Source organism: Hipposideros armiger, unplaced genomic scaffold (genome assembly GCF_001890085.2).
Source record: "Hipposideros armiger isolate ML-2016 unplaced genomic scaffold, ASM189008v1 scaffold_85, whole genome shotgun sequence".
NCBI classification, from domain to species: Eukaryota; Metazoa; Chordata; class Mammalia; order Chiroptera; family Hipposideridae; genus Hipposideros; species Hipposideros armiger.
Genome location: NW_017731435.1, coordinates 679,916 through 701,246, shown reverse-complemented (window position 1 = coordinate 701,246; position 21,331 = coordinate 679,916). Strand labels below are relative to the sequence as shown.

At 53.1% G+C, this 21,331-nt stretch overlaps 1 protein-coding gene across 1 annotated transcript in view; it reads left to right on the top strand.

Moving 5' to 3' along the window:
• The window catches only part of INPP5A (inositol polyphosphate-5-phosphatase A), a 179,988-nt gene that overhangs the window by 28,853 nt on the left and 129,804 nt on the right, over window positions 1-21,331 (top strand). Inside the window, exon 2 of the mRNA XM_019644118.1 lies at window positions 18,992-19,033. Within this exon, the coding sequence (XP_019499663.1) occupies window positions 18,992-19,033 (42 nt within the window). The remainder of the gene's footprint in view (window positions 1-18,991; window positions 19,034-21,331) is intronic.

The window sequence follows — 21,331 nt, the reverse complement described above, 5'->3', positions numbered from 1 at the left end:
TGGCAGCGGGTGTGAGCTTTCGTGAGCTGCCGTGAGCTGCCGCGAGCGGCCACCTCACCCAGGAAGAGCACAATGATAATACCAACATGAGCCAGTAAAGCGATATCCTCCACAATTAGACTGAAGAACAAAAGGACAGCAACTTGTCTGTTCCCCTTCCCCGACTCCCCAGTGCTGTTCCTCTCCCCCAATTCCCCAATAAAATCTTGGGGGGAAAAAAAAAGAAGTATAGTAAACACGTAAACCAGTCACCTGGTCCTTTATCATCAGATGTCATGCACTGTGCATGGCGGTAGGTGCCACACTTCACAGGATGAGCAGCGCGGTAGGTGTGTTTACACCAGCACCGCACACACGCGAGTCACACGTTGATGTCATTAGGTGGCAGGAGTTTCCAGCTCCTCTGGGGTCTGACAGGACCGCCGCCATCTGTGCGGTCCGCCTTGGCCCAGACATCATTATGCAGCTGTGACTATAATACGTGTCATTGCTCACCTTAAACTCAGACACGGCAGCACATGAGCTTGGCGTGTGATGAACATGGCACATCAGTAGGAGAAGACAGATTATTCAGTGTGTTTTGACGCCCTGCTCAAAAACAAAGCAGCAGCCCCTCCACAGTCCTCATGCCAGCAGATTCCAACTGGGTCAGAGATTCACCAGATTTCATCAAACCTACGAGTGTCAGCTGTGGGACACGCCATTATGTTCTGTGCTTCTCAGGAAGGAAAAAGAAAACCAGTGCCCAAGCATAATCAAGATGCCTCTTGGGAAGGCAGCTACTGATTTCAGAGATGTGGAAAATTAGCACATGAAAATAGATAAAATATAGTAAATGTCAAAAAGAAAAGAAACAGGGCCGGCCGAGTGGCTCAGTTGGTTAAGAGCACGAGCTCTGAGCAACAGGGTCGCTGATTCGATTCCCACATGGGCCAGTGAGCTGCGCCTGAGCTGAGCTGCTGCTGAGCTGCCAACAGGTGGCAGGATGGCTCAGCTGGTGAGAGCACGTGCTCCTAACAACAAGGTTGCCGGTTCAACTCCCGCATGGGATGGTGGGCTGCGCCCTCCCACAACTAGATTGAAAGTGGCAACTAGACTTGGAGCTAAGCTTGCGCCCTCCACAACTAAGATTGAAGGACAACAACTTGACTTGGAGCTGAAGGGTCCTGGAAAAACACAATGTTCCTCTCCCCAATTCCCCAATAAAATCTTAAAAAAAAAAAAGAAGATAAAAAGTACCAAAAGAATTAAAAGTGTTGGCATAGAGAAGACCTTTGTCAGTAGTACATGCACACACACTCATGCTACATAGACACTCATGCTCACACACACATACGTCCACATATGCTCATGCACACACGCACACACATGCCCATGCCCGTGCACGCACAGACCTCAGTCATGACAGCAAAGCTTGGTGAATTCGTTGCACAGGTATTAACATGTCAGTCATGTCCCGGCACCCGCCAGGCTCTGGGGTGACGACAGAAAGCCCTTACCTTCCAGCAGCACGTGCTTAGCCAGGGTCAGGTGAGGTTCGCTCCCATCCAGTCCCTCTGTTGCCATGAAGTTGCAAGACTTGTGGTCCAGCCGACTTTCTAGCTTCTTTGCGTCAGTACCTGATTCTTTTAAGATGTATTGCTTAATTTTCTCCAGATGCAGAGTTTACCGAGAAAAGACACTGTGAGCTGTACCCCGCTTTGGGAGTGCTCCTGTGCTAGCTTGGTGTTCAGTCACAGCGTCTGGAAAAGCATGACCCGCCCGTGCTGGTGTCCACCTGGTGCCATCTGTGTCAGGGCCTGTCACGGGCCCACGTGCGTTACTCTCCCGAAACCCTTTCACAACACTGCAGTAAAGCTTTAATATTTCCTTTCGTGCCTGGCAGCTCTGTGAGAGTGCCAAAATTATTAAGCTAGCTGTAGTTAAAGCCTGAGTTTTTCATTTCAAGCAAATTATTAGGATTTTTTGTGAAAAATAATGAGCACTGAAATTTTATTTTCCCAAATGTGTAAATTTGCTGCATATATTTGCAAAAACTGAGATGATAAATAAAGAGTGCAGTGATACATTCTAATTTGTATTATTTATTTGAGATTCTTGAAAATGTTGGGTATCTGAAAATATCTGGTTAGTTCTAATCACAGTAGATGGTGCTAAGTTCTGATACTTTCTGTACCTTTTTTCTTTTGGATTGTCATCAGTCCTCTCTGGCTAAAAACACTTTCAGTTTTGTTTAAAATGCTTTGTTGTATGCGGCTGACAGGATGAGCGCGCGTTTGCCTGGGCCCCCCACCCCCATGGTCGCAGTGGGAGCGCTCTGGGCTCAGGGACACATCATGTGAGCCTGGAGGACGGGTCGTCGTTCCTGTTTATTGATGGACCTGGGGCCAGCACAGGAGGTGAATGGGGCTTGGGTGACTGTTTCTCCCTTTAATTTAAAGGCATCTGCGAAGTGACCCACAGGTCTGGGCAGAGGGGAGCCTTGGTTGATGGGCCTGGGCGTGAGTGGCAGGCGGGCACTGCTGTACGGGGTGGGGTGGGGGGGCCCCCAGTCCGGAAGCCTCACAGAGGAGACCACACTGTGCCTGCAGGTCCACGGGATGGAACGGCACCAAGTGTAGGTGTGACGGGTGCAGCTTCTATCCAGCACGTGCCTGGTGGCAGCTGTGTTCCTGGGAGTTGTAAAAGCGCCTGCAGTGGTTTTAATGTCACCTGAGGGCAGCACGTTGAGGACTAGGACCTGGCAGAGCCGGGTCCAGGCTCATGGCCGCTGGCTGGGCTCCCCTGAGAGGTGTGGACGCACCTCCGTTCTCCCTCAGCAGCCTGGTTCTGGCCCGGGCCCTGCCCGCCTGGGCCGTTTGAAGTCCCGGAGCGGCCAGGAGGCCCAGGAGCTGACAGCGAACTGGCCTGTCCCAGGCGGCCTTGAGGGGGTGACTGGCACTCACCCCGTGAGTTCACGGGGGGTGGAGGGTGACAGAGGCACCTGCAGAAGCAGCGGGAAGGGCCCTGAACAGAGGCTGCCAGCAGCGTGTCGACCTGGCTCGAAACCGTCATATTAGTAAGCAAAGCCATCTAACCACATCCACAGTCATCTGGGAACCAGTGAGAAAGGGGAAAGCCAGCATGACCCACTTCCCTAAGCAGACCACAAGCATCCGCGTATTTACTTCTAGGCTTCTCCCTGCAGAAATCCGTTTATTTGAGATTCTGTGTTTACACCGACGAGGAGCCGGCGAGAATGAACTCAAGCAGTTCACGGGTGCCGCCCTTACGGCCTGCCAGCCGCCTTTCCTGCGGTGGCCAGGGGTGTGGGGAAGCCCGAAACGTTGCCTGGCTTTTTGCTCTCCTTGTCTCTCACACTTGCTGCCAGGGGCCCGTCTGCCGTGGTCACCGTGGCTGTGCTCCACTCCGGTCCCACGGCACGCTGGGGGCTCCTGTCATGCCTGGCTGCTGCGAGCAGACACCGTGAAGGCTTTCACACAAACCCTTCTCATTCCCTCAGGCAGCCCCACCTGGGAGCGGGGTTGGTGCTCAGGGCGTGGGCGTGTGTGTTTAGGTCCGTGGAAGCTGCGAGCTTTCCCAAGCTGCTCACGCCCTGTGCCTCGCCAGCAGCATGTGGCCTTTGGGTCCCCTTGTTCTTCCCCTAAGTTTCCGCCTTCTGCGCGGATGGTGCCAGCGGCGTTGGGGCGTTAACGTCTGTCTCCCTGGTGCCTGCTGATGTGAGCGTCTTTTAGGTGCTTCTGGGCCATTTATGCGTGTTTTTTTGGTATGTGTCCCTAGCTTTTGCCCATTTTATCACGTTACCTGTTCGTGTCAGTGAGCTGCAGGGTTCTTTCTGTGTCCTGCACGGCAGTCCTTTCAGACAGAGGTTTTCACGTATTTTCGCTCGTGTTCTCTGTGCGTTTTCTTAGTGCTGTTTCAATGAGCAGAGGTTTCAGTTATGATTCTTTTATGATTATTGCTTTCTGTGCCCCAAGAAACCGAGGCCTGTGCTGACCACGTTGTGACGGTTTCCCGTAGGAGCTTTACCGCCTTACCTGCGACATGTAGGTTTTCACTCCTCTCCACTTAATTGTGTACAACGCAAGGTCGTGGGTGAGGGTTATTTTTTCCGTGTGGACATCAGCTCGCCCACCAGCATTCAGGATTTTGTTCCCCCCTGTGGACTGCTTTGCACCTTTGTTGAAAATCAAAGTGTAAGCGTGTGTCTCTTTCTGGACTCTCTTCTGTTCTATTGATCTGTTCATGGAATTTGATCCAGCAACACCTGTCTGGATTACTGCAGCTCTGTGGGAACTGACATCAGCGTAAGTCCCCTAACTCTATTGTTCTTTTAAAGATTGCTTTGGCTACTCTAGGCCTGTTGCATTTCCACATGTATTTTAGATCAATTTGTCAGTTTCTGCAAACTCTTGCTGAGATTCCAGCCGTTGTCCCACCGACTCCACAGCTCCGTGCCGGGAGAATTGGCCCCTAACAACCCCCAGTTTTCTGTTTATGGAGACAAGAGTCGGTTTGTATATCTAAGCCTTTAACTTCTCTCAGCAGTGTTTTGTAGTTTTCAGTGTAGAGGTCCTGTGTATCTTCTGTTAAATGTATTCCTATGTTATTTATGGGTTTGGGATGCTATTGTAAATGGTATTTTGAAACATTTTACTTTCCAATTGTTTGCTGTTATTACATAGAAATGCAAATGAGTTTCTGTGTGTTAACCTTGTATCCTGTGACCTTGCTAAACTAGCTTTTTGGAGAGTCCGCAGGGCTGTCTGTGTCAACAGCCAGAGTCTGCAAACAGCCGGCGGGCCACCTGTCCCTGCGACCTTGGTGTCGTCTTCTTTCTCGGCCTCCCTGCGGGTCAGGACCTGTCACTCCCCATGTGTCAAGGTGGAGAGTGGGGCCTCTGTCCTGCTGTTTCAGGGGAAAGTGTTCAGTTCACCAACAAGGATGGTGGTGGCTGGAGGTGGTGGTTGTTTGGTTTGCTTTTTAGATGTCCTTTTATTAAATTGAAGAAGTTTCCTTCTATTTCTTACTTTGCTGTGTTTTTTTAACCGTGAAAAATGCTGAATGCTAACAAATGTGTTTTCTGCATCCATTGAAATGATCCTATAGTTTTTCTCCTTTAGTCTGTAAATTTGGTGAATTACATGGATTTTTCTAATGTTAAACCAAACCTAGCACTCCTGGGCTAAACCCTGCATGGTCATGTTATGTTCTTTTTCATACGCATTTCTGCATTTGGTACATTTATGTGCTCATAAGAGACATTGGTCTGTAATTTTCTTTCTTTGCCATGTCTTTGAATGTCTTTTTCAGGGCTTTTGGCATTAGGGTTGTGCTGGTTTCATAGAACAAACTGGAAAGAAGTCTGTCCTATGTTTTGAAAGAGCCACATAAGATCAGTGGTGTTTCTTCCTTAAATGATTCATGGAATTCCCTAGCAAAACCATCAGTGTTTTGGTGAAGGTTTTCGATACAAACTCAATTTCTTTAATAGATAAAAGCTTTCTGTTTCATTGTGAGTCATTTTATGTTTTAAGTGATCATTTTATCTGAGCAGTCACAGTTGTCGGCTCCGTTCATAGATTATATAGCCTTTTTTAAAAAAAGATTTTATTGGGGAATTGGGGAGGGAAACAGTGCTGGGGAATTGGGGAAGAGGAACAGACAAGTTGCTGTCCTTTTTTTTTTTTAAAAAAAGATTTTTATTGGGGAATTGGGGGGAAAGGGAACAGATAAGTTGCTGTCCTTTTGTTCTTCAATCTAGTTGTGGAGGACGTTGCTTCACTGGCCCAAGTTGGCACCATCATTGTGCTCTTCCCTGGTGAGGCAGATCAGTCGCCAGCTTCTGGACGGCCGCTCACTGCGGCTGCTGGCCACTCACGCTGGCTTCTGGCTACACACGGTAGCCCATGGCAACCCACTGCCACAGGGGCTGCAGTCTACGCCGTCGCCGGCGACTCACGGCAGCCCAGCTCCAGGTCGAGCTGTTGTTCAGCATCTTAGCTGTGGAGGGCAGCGTCACTGGCCCTCATATGTGGGATCCGAACCGGGGCCCTGCTGCTCAGAGCTGGCGTCCCAAGCCAACTCCTAACCAACGCGCCACTCGGCCGGCCCTCCTATCGCCTTTCTAATGTCTGCATCGAAGACCTTCGATCCCAGTATCGGCCAGCCAGGTCCCTTTCCTCTTGACCATCCCACCCAGGGGTTTATCCATTTTACTGATCCGTTTAAGAGCCAGCTTCAGTTTTCTCTATTGTCTATCGCATGCCACCTGCACGTTTGCCGGAGTGTCTGCCTCTGACTGTCCCGTCGGCGTGGTGGGATGGACTCACTTGGGCCCCTGGCTCTGACCTGCCCTGGGCGAGTTCTCCCCGTCGCCTTTTCACACCTCGGCTGCATCCTGTTCCCGTTCTCCAGACACCAACGCTGCTGCCCTAACGTCTGTGCTGATATCATGCTTTCCCTCCTGGGAACTCTCCTTCATGGCTGGTCTTCACCCACCAAGACCCAACTTGAGGGTGGCCTTTTCTCTGTGGACACCTTTCCCAGCCTGTGGCAGAAAGAGGGGGCACTGCGGGGCCTGGGGTGCCCTTTGGGCCACAGTAGAGCAGACTCGCCTCCTCAGAGCCCCGGGTGACCGCTTCATTCCACTGAATCAAAGCCAGGAACGAGCCCTGTGTCCCTGAAACGCAGCTTCCGCTATTGTCTGCGGACCAGTGATGCTGAGTAGTGTGGGAATCTGTCACTTAAGGGGTCGAGCGTTCCATTTAGGGAAGGGCAGAGGGAGTGCGTGTTGAGCCTGGCCTCACTGTGCTGTGGCTGTACCCGTGCTCTCTTCAGCGGGGGGCCTGCGTCTCCCACCGTCCGTTACACCCTCGGGTTCCATCTCCAGCAGAAGTGGGCGCCCTCCGTGACGGGAGGCGGGCCTGGGGCTCTCGGGACCACTGACAGGCTGTGGGCGGCCACCTCCTCGTGGGGGATGTGGGCTGTGGTGGCGGCAGCTCTGTGGCAAGCTGCACACCCTCCCCCAGGAATCCCGCTGGGACTTCACCCTTGAGGCGCACTCAGCGGTGTGCCCTGACCTGTAACTTGTCACATGGGGCCTTGAAGGCAGCCTGCCTGGCCGTCGCATGGATGGCCTGCTGGAGGGGCGGGGCAGGTGACCGTGACTGCTGAGTTCTTGATGGGGCAGCGCTGGGGTCCGAGGGCCATGGGTGACGGCACTGTGGGCAGCTGCAGTTTTGGTTTTGTGGCCCCCCCCTTGCTGAGTGTCCCCAAATGTCTGACATGAGTATGACCCACTTTTGAAAAGAAACCTGGTTGTAAATTGGACAGCTGTGGGGCCCGAGTCCTGCGTGAGACGCCCCGCGCCTCGCGTCCCCGGCGGTTCACCTCTCACCCCGCGTGTTCCAGCTGGTTTCTGAGGGCAGCTTGTGTCCTGGACGTGGAGTTTCGTGTCAGCACCTGTGAGCACGTGGGGACCGTCTGCGCTGACCCCCTCCTTCTCGGCGGCCCAGGGCTGTTGTGTCACCGCGGGTAGCCCCGCTGGTGCGCTCCAACTTTCCTTCTCCTGGGTCTTTTTTGTTTATAAACCAATTTGAGAAAGAAAAGAGAGAAGACCAGTGTGAAGACCACAGCGCGTGGACTGTGATGACAGAGGCTGGGGGACGGACGTGGGCAGCTGAGGTGTGGCTTTCCTCGCGGCACAGAGGCGGCGGGACGAGGCGGGCCTTTGTGAGGGGCACGGGGGCCACATGGGTGGCGGGGCCCTCGGGGGCCCTCGGGTCCAGCCCAGCTGGTTTGCTCTTCCGGCCTGAAGTCTTCCTGGAGGCGGAAGGCGCTGGTGTTGGAGGGACCCGTCCTGGGGGTGCGAGCACTCGGGGAGGGGCTTTGTCGGGGCACATGCTGAGATCCAGGGCGTAAAAGTGCCCGGGCCTCAGCTCCCCCCCCACACACCGCTCGGCTCCCCACCTCTGCTCAGAGCCCAGCGGGGCTGGTTTCTGCCGAAAATTGGGGCTCACGGCTTGGTCTTAGCCGCTGGCCGCCTGTTCACCAAGTGCCCGGAAGTGGATGATGTTGTTTTCATAGGCCGTTATTTCACAGTTAAACTTGCTTTGCTTCTTGGAACTTGATCCTGTGTGATGATACGTTGTTATTTTAAATACATTATGTTCTGGGGCACCTGTAAGGGGAAAGCGTTTATTTTGTTACAAATTCACCAGCGCTTCTTCCCAGCGGGTTCAGGGTCTCAGAGTTTGCGTCCTTGTGGGGAGTGTTGGCATAATTTGTAGGGACTTAGGCGGGCTTTTCCTTTTCATGTAATGAAAGAGGAGGCCATCTCCCCTCCAGGGAAAGACCCCTCTGGCTTTGCAGCTCCTTTCCTTTCTTTCTCAGGCTGTGCCCCGCGTGGCTAAAGGAATGGTGTCAGAAGGGGACATGTGGACCGCCCGCCACCCGAGGCACTTGTCATTGGGTGGGAGGCTGACTGTCACTTCCTTCTAAGGACTATTTCTAGCCTCAGTGTACTTCTGATCGCACGGACAGGACTTCCCTCCTCATGAGCCAGACCGGATTCCCGCAGGGACAGGCAGGCGACCTGGGCAGGGCTTCCTGTGAAGTGCAGCATTCCGCGGGGACCGGAGGCTCCTCCAGGGCCAAGGCGCCCAGGACGTGTGCTTTAAATGACTCCTGTGGAGGCGTCGAGTGAGTGCCTGCGCAGGTGCTGGGGTCACTGGTCTTGGAAGCAGGTGCTCTCAGCACCAGGTAGCCTCTCAGGCTGGGGCGCAGCCTCCAAGTCCACCCTCTGGTCACAAGGAGTCCTCCTGACAGCGGTCCTTGTGCTCCCAGCGACACCTCAGCTCTGCGTGGCCAGTGAGCAGCGGTTTCCTTCCTCTCCAGCAGGTCTCAGAGGCCAAGGGGCCACACTAGGTGGGGGTCCCCCACCCTGAGCCCCCGGGGGAAGCAGCGTCCTCAGGCCTGTCAGCTGCAGAAGGTGGTCCTGCTGGGTAGCCCTGCCCCTGCCCGCGCTGCTGCCCGAGACCCCCGGCCCCGGGTGGGGGCACTCCCTTCTGCAGTGCTGGGGCTTCCGGCACCTTCTCCCCTGCAGCCTCTCACACGGGCTTGGGCTTTCTTAGGAGGCTCCTTCAGACTCCTCAGGCTTTAACTACACGCTGTGGTCAGCTGGGGTGGCTGAGCGCCTGTCCCTGCCTGCAAGACGGAGAGAGAGGTGGGGGCCTGGGGGGGGCCGTGTCCTTTCCACACAAACTGCCGTCTCCCTGCTGTGAGGGGCCAGACCAGAGATGGACGTGGGTTCAGGGCAGTCTCTGGCCCTCTGGGTGTGTGTGGCGTTTGGGAGGCGCAGGGTGGCACTCAGCCCCCACCCCACGTCTGGGCGCCCGCAGCCTCCACCGAAGGCTGACCCAGGAAGGCCGAGTGGGCGTGGGTGCGCCGAGGGCGGACACAGCACGTGTGCCATCGAAGCAGTTCTCACGGGCCTCAGATTCCCGATAGCTCATCTCACGGATTCTGACGTGTACATTTTTACCGTATTTCATGGATTCTACAAAGTACATTTTCTCTGTTTTTAGTATCTCTGAATTAGAAAAGCCTTCAGTGTTTCAAAACTCATGGGGTAGCTGACATGGTGGCGTTTTGGAGTCAGTGAGATGTGGTTGTCATACCTGTGAAGGTGTGCTGTGGGAGAGAGAACACCCCAGAGCGCCCGTCCTGGTGGGAGCTGGGCTGGAGGGGCAGTGCCGTCCTGGACCCTGCAGGGACAGCTGGGGTCTGAGCCTGACTCCTCCTGTCCTGCGGCCACAGAGCGGGGTGATGTGGGGATAGGGGCAGCAGCATGGGCCTGCGGGGAAGGGTGCTGCTGGAGCTGGCCTGGGGACACGGTGGGGAGAACTGGGGGGCCTGCGCGGCGTGCGGGGTCCAGTCGCTCAGATTGAACAGTGTGGGCAAGATGTACCACTAGGACCAGTGCCAAGCTGGCCAGGCTGTCACACCTGGGCCACCACTCAGGGGGCGCGTGGGGGCAGTTCCTGGAGGTTGGAGAGAGAAGTGGGTGCAGGGGCTGTTAATGAGAGGGCGTTCTCTGCCCAGGACCACGGCCGCACCCTGTCCACTCCCTGTCCTGCAGCTGGGGGCTGGCCAGTGTCCACGGCACAGGCCACCTCCCGGGGGCAGAGGGGGCTGCAGAGGAGAGCCGGGTGGGGTGGGGGCCCCTTAGAAAGCACATTGCAAACATTTGCGAAGCTCACAGAGTCAGGCCCCGACAGAGGGGAGGTTCCCCATCTGCACACACGGCGTCCCCACTCAGGCCGTTTGTCCCCAGTACATAAGTATCTATGCAGTTTATAGTTGCATCAACCTGGTCACCTCCTGCAGCCTCGATGGTCTTATTTCTCCTTTTTTTCTAGCAGGTACTGGGGGCCCACGCCACTATGGGGGACAGTTGTTTAGCCTGTCAGCCTCCCGCCCTTGGTCTTTCTAACCTGACATTGTAAGAGTCTAGACCACTGGTCCTTTGCGTGTCCCGCTGTTTGGATCTCTGCTTGTTTCTATTCATTTTGGGCAAAACACCCAGGTGAGCGCGGTGCCGGCCTGCCCCTGGGAGGCCCACTGCCGGCTCTCACACCTTCCCTGACGCCTCTGTGGGGCTCTTTTGCCCACTTTTCAATCACATATTTTGTTGTTTTACCTTGACTTTGAAGAGTTCATCAAATGTTAGGAAGATTAACTCTTTACGTGTGATTTATGTTACAAATATTTCCTATCAGTTTGACTTTTGTTTATTGATTTTGCTTATGGATTTTTGCCATGCAAAAGTGTTTTTTTTTTTTTCTTTTCAATTGTAGTTGAATGTATCATTCTTTTAAAAAATGGTGTTTGGATTTTGAGTCACAGTTTATTTTTCTCACATGAACTTTAGCATCGACTCTGGCTTGGGCCGGGTGGGGTGGGTCACTTATTTGTGGCTGTCGTGGGACAGTGTCGTTTATACACCAACCTGGAGCGAGCTGGTGGCTTTATGGGCCTGACTCACCCTCCCTGAAAACAAGAGGCTTTCCACTGATTCGAGCCTATTTGTCTCTGCCAGGAGTGGCTTAATGTCTTTCTCTTACAAAATTTTCACTTTTGAAAATTTATCCCTAATTTTTATCTTTTTTCTGTTGCTATTGTAGCGGGTTTCCTCTCCCAACACATCTGGCTCTTTGTATTTGTGGTGGCTGATGATCTTGTATCTTGGTTTTACCTCCTGCTACGGTCCCTAAATTCTTTCATTGTTTGTTTTAGCTTGATGGCTGAGTCCCTGGGTTCCCAGATGTCCTGTCATGTCACCGGCAGATACTGGCCGTTCACTGCTTCCTCTCCAGTCATTATGCCTCTAACTGTTTCCTCTTTTGGATCGAGTTCTCTAACGTCTTCAGTATAAGTCGCGGTGTCCTGACCTTAGCGGGACCAGCTCTGGGCTGAGGTGCGAACGTGTGTGGTGTGTAATAGTTCTGATAGTCGGTTCTGTGATAGTCAACGTTGTTGCTATTAAACAAGAAATATAACTTCACTCCAAAAGCTAAATTACAGAGCCACGGCATAAACTGAAGGAACATTGAAGGATAAATATAAACCCAAATATATTTGAATTAAAAAGCCCACAGAAGCAGTAAATTAAGGAAACGTTAAGAGCTGTTTGTTTGAATACATGACTAAATATCTGACAAGGCTAGTTATTTGGGGTGGGAGGAGCAGGTGTGGACCCCATGGCAGCCGCCTCACAGTTCAAATGCTGCTGCAGGACAGAGGGCTGCCGTTCCGGCAAAATGAGCTGGACCCTTCCACAGACCTCACACCAGAATACAACCAAGACTGTTGAACCTTATTCTATGATGCGCACCATGCACATGCATAATGTTGAGGACACGTTAGTTTTCTATGCTGTGTAACAAGTCGTCACAGCCTTACTGGTTTAAAGCAAGCACCGCTCCCGCCTCCTGCTTCTGTAGGTAGAACCGGGCACAGCCCAGCCGGGCCCTCTGCTCGGGGTCCCCCGGCTGCGACCTCACCTGGGGGCCCGTGGGGGAGGATTTCATGAGCACCTCAGGAGGCTGGCAGAAGTCACCTGGTGGCCCTGGGATCCCTGGCTTGTTCCTCCAGAGCTGGGGGTGGGGGCTGAGGCCTCTGCTTCCGGCCTCTGACCTTTGGATCCTCTTTTAATTGTCCCCCCTGAGATGTGATAAGGTCAGTCCTACCCAGGTTGTGCCCCTTTTGATAAACTTAAGTTGAACTAACTTGGGAAATTAATGACATCTGCAGGATCCTTTCACCTCTGCCCTGTAATGTCACCTGACATGGGAGTGACATCTTATCAAGGCCACCGGGCGGGAACTCCCTGGCGGGGCCGCAGGCACTCAGAGTCCGGCCGCCTGCGGGAAGTCCCCACTTCCTGGTTCACAGACCTCTCATCAAAGGCTGCTCACTTTGGTGAAGAACTTTTCAGGGATTTTTTTTTTTTTTCAAATTGGGGAACAGTGTGTTTTTCCAGGACCCAGCAGCTCCAGTCAAGCAGTTGTTTCAATCTAGTTGTGGAGGGCACAGCTCAGCAGCCCATGTGGGGATCGAACTGGCAACCTTGGTGTCATGAGCCTGTGCTCTAACCACCTGAGCTCACCAGCGGCCACCCCTTCAGGGAATTTTTCAAACTTTTATTTATTTCTTCTCTATTATTCTTCCTTCTTTATGTAAATCCAAATTTTTGATCTATCTAATTTTTCTTCCCCCAGAAGAACTACTAAGGATGTCACTTTTAGGCCAGGTCGACTGGTGATGAATTCCTCGGTTTTGTTTGGTCTGAGAAAGTCTTTACTTCTTCACTTCTGAAAGATAATTTTGCTGGATACGTAATTCTCGGTTGGTGGGGTTTTTATTTTTTCTTTTAGCCCTTGAAACATGTCTCCCTGCTCTCTTCCTGTGGCCGGGCTTCTGCTGAGAGGTTTCCGGCGAGTCCCAGACCAGGGTTCCTTGTCCCTCCTCCTGTCAGGTGCTCTGGCTTTGGTTTTCTGTAGTTTGAGCGTCCTGTGCCTACGTGTAGACTTTCGGTGTTTATCCTGTTGGCGTTCTCCGAGCTGCCTGTGGCTTGGTGTTTGTCATTAATGCCGAAAACTGCTCAGCCGTTAGAACGCCGCTTATTTCTTCTGCTCTGTCTTTCTTCTGGAATTCTCACCACATGTGTGTTTCATCTTTTGAAATTGCCTCACAGTTCTTGTATGTTCTGTGATTTTTCAGTTTTTTTTCTCTGGGCTTTTCAGTTTTGGACGTTTCTATTGACAGGTCTTCAAGTTCGCTGGTCGTCCTCGGCCACACCCAGGCTGGCGATGAGCCCGTCAGAGGTGGTCTCCGTTTTTGTCGCAGCCCTTTCTTATTTCTACTGTTTCCCTTAGATTTCTTTTTAGCATTTGCGTCTCTCTGCTTGTGTCACTCACCTGCTCCTGTGTGTGGTCCGCTTTTCCCGTTAGAGCCGTGTCTTAAACACAGTTATTTTAAATTCCCTTCCTGTGTCCTGAGTATGATTCTGATGTGTTTTTTACATCATTAGACTGTCTTTTTTTCCCTTTGCCTTTTAGGAGGCCATGTAATTTTTTGTTGAAAGCTGGATGTGTGTTGGGTGACAGGGACTGAGGTGGCCAGGCCTTTGTGTGTTAATCTGTGAGGGGCTGTTCCCAGTTTGCTGTCACTGTGGTGTCAGGGCTTCCATGTTCCTCTAGCGTCCTCATTTTTGTCCTCAGGGTTCCCCGAGGACTCCGCAATGATAGCCTGTGTCGTGTCTTCTTCTGGCTGGAACCCACGGTCACACGCTGCAGTCCTGGGGTGTGGTGGTGAGTGTGGGGAAAGGGAATGTTTGGTCTTTCGACCACACCCCACCGGGGGGCGGCCAGTGTCCCTAGGCTGTGACCGCCCCTCTCCCACCCCTCAGCTGAGAAAGGAAAGCCAGTTGGGGGGACGCCCTTCCCATAGCGGGGCTAGGGCTCTGGAGGGTCTCCTCCCCTGCACAGTAGGCGTTTGTTATGGAAAAGGCTTTGGGTGATGTCACAATGGCCACTCCCCCCTCCCCCCCCCCCACAGCCAGCTGGGGATCTTTCTCTGATCTTTGTGGTGAGTACCTGGTGGGTAAAACCTACAAAAATGTAGGGATTTTCTTAAAACCGTGGCCCCGAGGAGTTTCTCACTCTCACACTCTGCACCCAGCTTTCAGCAGCTCCCCAAAGTGACCATTTTACCTGGTCCTATAAGCTGTGGTTCCAGCAGCTTCTCTGCCAGGCAAGCAGGTCCTGGCTGGGACTGGACTCTCGTCTCCAGGTCCTGGTGGTGGATTTCCAGCTGCTTGCGTTCTCTGATGGGTCCGAGAAGAGTCACTGTGCGGTCGGGTGTGAGGACTTGCAGGCTCCCTCTGCGTAGGAGCTGTGACTGGAAGTCCAGTTAGCTGTACGAACAGTCCTTTGGTTCTTGTCGGTGTGGTCAGCGGTGTAAGTGGCGTCCTGCCATCGAGCTGTTCTGTGCATCCGTGGACTAGCCCATCGGGGTGAAATGTGTGCATTTTTAACGAGCTGCTGCCTTCTTTCATTTGAGTATTTTCATGACGGCCACGAGTGGCATTGGTTTGAAGTCTCTGCTTCCGTGCACACTGTCTTTATCATTTTAATATATCAACGTTGTAATTGTTTCCTAAACGAGACTCTGAAGTTTTCCTTTTTTCTATAATGTGGAGCTGTGCTGTCTAGTAATGTAGTCACACTACATGTGACTGTTTAAACTTAAATTCAAATTAAATAGAAAATCCAATTATTTAGTCACACTAGCCACATTTCAAGTACAGGTTTGGCTATTGCACATATAGAAAATTTCTGTCATCACGGGGAGTTCCGTTGGACCCTAATGACCTAGATAGAGTCAGAGAAACATCCTGTATCAATGGCAGCGCTCTGTCATCCACACTGTCCAGCCAAGTGGCCACAGGTGGCCTCTGAGCAGGTGTGCGGTATGTGTGTGTGAGAGTGGCTGAATTTTTGGCCTTTTTCTGGCTCATTCACTGCAGCTTTTTATGCAAATGAGCCCAACAGCGTTGCTGTCAGCTGCAGGAAGTGTTCCGTTTGTCGTGCCTTGCACTGTGGCTGATAGTGACAAGGGGTTACTTAAGATGCTGCCGAGCTGTTCTGAGAGCTTTTATTGTTTTTCTTTTCCTCAAGCTTAAATTAAGAGTTAACAATATGAAAGCAATGATGGGAATTACAAGCATATTAAAAACGAAGAAAAGAAAAGGGAAGAAATACCCATTGCCTCAAATACGACCCCTCTGAAATTCTGGTGTTTCCTCGGCTTTTCCTGTTCCTGCCCTGTGCGGGGGGGCGCTGTGGGCTCCGGTGAGGACACGGAGGGCTGGGGCGGCCATGTCCGCAGGCCCCTCTGGTCCCCTCTGCAGACGCTCGTGCTGGTCCGGCCCTTGCCGTTGGGGGCTTGTGTCCTGTCCCTCTCTCTTAAGGTATAAACGGCTTCCATGTTAACGTGCGCTTCTGCATATATCTTTTTTCTGGTGAAGTAGTTACCATTTTAACCATCTGTAAATGTACAGTTCAGTGGCATCATATCTAGGTACAGTGTCGTGTGGCTGTCACCACCATCTGTCCCCAGAGCTTTCTCACCATGTCGTGAGTTCGTTTTTGCCGCCTCCCTCGGTGGGCCCTACCGCATCACCTCCTTTGTGGGGGAGCCTTCAGTGGCTCTTCTGGAATGTTCTAACTGTAATTCTCTAACTGTAAATGGTGTTATTACAAGCATCTCTGTGTGGAGAGCAGTTTGCTGTTTAGAATTACTGTTTTTAGGACTGACTTCCAGAAAAAGAATTGCACATTTCGAAGGGATATTTTTAATGCCACACTCATGTTTGACCGTTTCTGTGTATTCTGCAAGGTGCCGAGAGCAGACTTGGGTGTGTGACAGACGGGAGGTTTGTGCCTTCCATGGTGCCGGTCGCCCGGCCTGCAGAGCCCAGCACGGCCCGTGCTTTGGGCTAAAATGAGAGCATTTCTCTGAGGTCTAGTTTGTGTGTTTATCTCTTATTCTTACTTTAGTGGCTTTAAAAATAACTCTGTATTAACAAAACCAAACATGGGCTGTAGCACCGGGGAGGTGGCCTCCGCGTGGCCCCAGGCTGGGCCCAGACCTGCTCCTGGGGGCACAGCCACCACGTTGTCATGTCAACCACCCGAAGTGGACCAGCCTGGGTGGCGGGGCCCTCAGTGGGGGGCAGGTCTAACTTTACAAAGACTCCTGGGATGTGTGCGTTTCTGAGCATCATTGTGGGTTTTGGCCTTAGCAGAAGAGCGTGCCTGAGAGAGAGAGAGAGAGAGTGTGTGTGTGTGTGTGCGCGCATGTGTGTACACGTGTGCATGTGTGTGCATGGGTGTGTGTGTGCATGCGTGTGTGTACACTTGCTTGTGCCTCATGTTGAAGGGTCTGTCTCCTAGAACTTCGCAGCCATAGGTGACAAAGCTCTTGGGTGCTTCTAGCTGTTTCTGCTGTTCCTTTTCTCACAGTGTGTTCGTGTGTGATTCTGGGGTGTGGGCTTGTCCAGAACAGGACCAGGGGTCACCCACCCTCTCCTTTAGGGGGTGACTTTGGGAGCCCCGATCCCCTCACGGAGGACGTGCTTTGTTGTTAAGCTCCTTACATTCGGTGGGATAAGAATTAAGGCAAACTTTAGACTATCAGGCTGTAAATTCAATTATAATTTTCAAGAAATTGTTTTTCCATACATCTTCTGGAAAGCATTAGGTAAATTAAACAAGAGGGTTGGGTTATATTTTATATGCAGAGTTGTAAAAGATTATGTCCACATCTGCAGCCATGCTGGCAGCGTCGACTGCGTCCTCCTTGCCAGGGCTTGTCCCTTTGCTGCATGTGGGGTCGTGGCTCGTGCGGTGACACGGGGCCACACTGTGCAGGGTTTTCTCTCCATCAGGTTGGCCTATGGGACCGCCTTTCTTATCACTGGGCTCAGAACTTTCTTTTTTTTTTCATGTTTTAATAAAACAAGAGCACAGGACAATAATGTCCATGGAACAATCTGTGGCCCAGGCCCCGTCCCTGTGGTTCCCGGTGTCCCTGGTTCAGGGGTTGAGATCGGCGGGTGGGGGGTGGGGACGGGGACATGCACAGCTCAGGGGTTGTAGTGTCTTCACCAGCTTGTGCAACGTCACCACATTCAGTTCTAGAACATTTTCATCACCCCACAAGGAGCCCTGTGCTCGTAAGCGGTCACTCCCACCTCCCACCTCCCCTGACAGCAGCCTGCTTCCCGTCCCGATGGACCCGCCTATTCTGACATCCGTGAACCCGAACCATGTGTTACGGGCCCTTTTGAGTCTGGCTTCTTTCACTCCGCAAGCCTGTGAGGCCCGTCCGTGTGGCAGTGCGTGCCAGTACATTGCGCCTTTGGATGGCTGAGTGACATCGGGGGGTGTGGACAGGCCACATTTTGTTTCCACACCCATCAGGTGCTGGCGTTGGGGCTGTTTTGCCTTTTGACACGTTGTGAACTGCTGTGAACGCTGTGTTGTTTCTGTGTGGACACAGGTGGCCATTCTCTTGGGCATTCACCTCGGAGTGGCATTGCTGGGTTGTAGGGTGACCCTGTGTTCAGCATTTAAGCACCTGCCTGACTGTCCACAGCGGCCGCACCGCCGACATGCTGGCCAGCGCTGGCTGAGCGTTCCGGGGTCCCTCTGAGGTGTCAGCCGTAGTGGAGGGTGCACTGGTGCCTCTGTGGTTTGCACCTGCGTCTCCCTCATGGCCGATTTGCTCAGCGCCTTGCCATGTGCTTGCCAGTCCTTCCGCTCAGACCCTCTGCCCACTTGTAACTGGCTGTCGTCTTTTTGTGGCCGGGCTTTCTCTGCTCACCTGTGACGGTGACGATGGGGGCGGAAACGCAGAGCCCTCCTCGTGTGCTGGAAGGGGGCCTGAGGGCTGCGTCGAGCCCGCCTCCTCCCCCTGGACCCCGGCCACCATCTTTGCTGGGCAGGTCCCCAGTGTTCTCAGCCTCTCCTATGGTCTGCAGGCTCTTGCTCCACAGTGGTTTTCTTCCTTCCTTGATTAATTTATGGTCCATTTTCTAAAGGTCAATCTTCCTGCTTTTCAGGACACTTAGGAACGTTGGCAAAAGGTGCTGCCTGTGTGGGGTTGTGGGTGACAGTTTGGGACCCCTCCACCCACAGCCTGGCAGGACTCTGCTGGGCCGGGACCTGAGGGCTGGGTGGGGGCTGGGTGTTGTTTAGAATTGTGGCGAAAGTACACTTAACGGAGTCGTCGCCTTCGGCGTTGGGAGCGTGCGGCTCAGCGGTGTTGGGCACATTCGCACTGCTGTGCAGCAGGCCTCTGCAGCTTTCCCGTCGCACACCTGAAACTGCAGCCCCGAGCCCCTCGGCCTCGCTGGGAGGGGGACTCTGCCCGAGGGTCCTCACATCTGCACCCAGGCTGTGGGGTTCTGCTTTTGGTTCTGTTGGGCCACGTTCTCCCCTCACTGAGGAGCCCTGTGGTCCAGGACCCCCCAGCAGGGACGCAAAGGGAAAGGGGGGTCTCGTTTCTCAGAGACTCGAGCGTCCTGTGCCAGCTGGTCCCTGGACCGTCCAGAGGCTGGAATCAGGCGCCCGCTGCCCCATGTCTCCAGCTTCTGGACGTCCATCTGCTGTGGGCAGCCCCTTTGTGCCCTCCAGAGATGGGGCAGGGCTGCGGGTCCCGTGCAGATGCCGGGCTCTGCGGGGCCTGCCCTTTGTCAGCCGAGGTTTATCTCTGGGAAAACCTGCGGATGGGGTGTCCCCGGCCCCATGCATGTACCCTGATCCCCACAGTGAGGCCAGCAAACGGGTTTCCTCACAGTAGCTTCTGCTCGTGGCTGTGTCAGTGGTCTGACTGTCTTTTCTTTTTTCTTTTTAATTTGCAGCCAGAAAACCTACAGAAGAACTGGCTTCGGGAATTCTATCAGGTAAGAAATCCTCGTGACGGCGTGTTCCTTCAGAGGAGCTGCTTATGCGAGAAGCATCTTATTTTTGTGGAAATCACATTTGTCGGCATAGCCTGCCGGCTTGTGCTGGCCCAGCACCGGCTGTGACGCGCGTCACATTTATGCTTCGGTCCAGTTCCTCCTCAGGGTCCCCTTTCATGCCCCACTCCCTCTGGCCGGATTCAGGGGACTGGGCAGCAGTGTGTGCATTATCAGAGGGCGGAGGCCGCCGCAAGCTGTGGGGACTTTAGGCTGCAGTGTGAAGCTGGTGAGGCCACGCAGAGGGGCCACCGTGGGGTCTGGTCAGACAGTGGGTGACTGGGCAGGACGAGGGCCAGGTGTCGGCCGTCTGCTGCGCGGATGCTAACTGAGGCCCTGTCTATGGCCAGCTCTGGATGGAGGCTGGGGCACAGCTGTGAAGAGGCGGACAGAGGGCTCCGCTCCCAGAGCTCAGCTCTGCCGGGAGACAGGTGATTTGCACAACCAAGGACAGCTCAGGTGTCTCTGTGACAGTCAGGATGAGCGAGGCAGTCTCGTGGGTCCGCGGAGCGTGTCACAGCCGTGCGTGCTGGGCCCCTGGTGGGGATTCGGAGAGGCCACTCTGAGGAGAGGTCACACACGCTCTGAGCGTCCGGCTGGGACTGGACCGACCAGGAGGTGAGTGTGGCTGCAGCCTAGGGGGCTGTCCCATGTGAGGGCCCTGAGCACAGGCTGCTGAGAGGGACCAGTGCTGCCCGGACTTCTGCAGCCACCGCTGGGCATTGAGGGGCGTCAGGGGTGGAGCCAGCCACGTCCCACGAGGTGCTCAGGGCCCAGTGACGGTGGTGGCAGGTCCTGCTCCCTTTCTGGAGGTGAGAGCAGGGACCCAGAGGGAAGAGGCTCAGGGCAGGCCCTTTCGTCCCTTGCTGTCCAGCGAGCTGTGTCCCCCTGGGGTGTCACCTGTCACCTGTGTTGTCTGCCAGGCATCATGCTTGGTCTCAGTGGGAACGGAAGGCAGACCCTGGCCCAGCCGAGGCCCAGAAGGAAGGGGCCTCAGAGAAGCTCTGGAAGGGCCGGCGAGAGGCTGCCCAAGGGCCGGTCTCTCGTGGGGAGTGGGGCTCGCTTGCCCGTCAGCTGGCAGGGTTCTGAGCCCTTCCTCCGCTGCCCAGGTAGAACCCTGTTGCGCTGATTTCTAGTCTTTATTTTCTCCTTTCCTTTGATTACTTTGGGTTTAATTTGCTCTTCTATATCTGATTTCTGAAGTTAGAAGACAAAAATGACCAATTTTAGAAATTTGACATGGGCATTGTCACTGAAGATCCTGCAACATTAAACAATAATAAGGGCGATAGCATGAGCTATTGGATGTCAATAAATTTGAAAACTTACATGAAAGGAACATATTTTTGGAAAAACAAAGAATCAAAGCTTAGGAAGAAATAAATGGCTCAGTAGCCATCTATCTGTTGAGTTAAAATTTTGCCCAACACTTTCCTACAGAAAGCTCTCCAGGACCAGACGGTTTTCCTGGCAAATTCTGTCAAACGTTTAAGCAAGAAACAGTAACAGTTCTACAGAAACTTTTCAGGAAGCTTGAAGCCTAAGTGATGCTCCCCTCATCCTGTGACGCAGCAAGCGCCTGACGTCACACGCAGCCAGAGCTACGTGGTAAGAGCGGGCTCATCTCCTCCATGGAGCAAATGCACGATTTCATAAGACTTGAACAAATCAAGTGTATAAAACTATAGACATAATACCAAGGGCGCCAAAAAATGTGGACACATTTTTAAGAAAGGAAAAACCTGTATAAAAATAGTAATACTCAATATATACTGATAACAAGAGATGAACACAAGTCACGCTTGACTTCTGCAATGACAAGAGGTGCTCAAAGTGGTTCCCATCAGCGTCCAGACGCTTCTGATGACGGCGAACTCCTGCTTGAGCAGCGCTGACCAAAGTGTCCACTTGTATCACTGCGCCTGCCGTTTCAGTTTCTTCACACAGGACCATGCGTCTCAAACGTACCACGAATACTGCAGTTGTCGGGCGTGTTGGAGGTTCTGTCGCACACTCACGCCTCCATTGTCACTGTACTTCCACAACGCTCTCGAATTTCAAATTCCACTTCAAAATGGCCTTGTGCTCCTTGAATGACAACCACGCTTCCACCATTTCCTCTGACTGTCCTGCCTGTCACACGGTGACACTTATTCATTTGATTAACACCATCTTTTGAGCAAACGCCATGCTACCTATTGCTACCGTAACTCAATTCAACTTCAAAAAGTAATACATAGA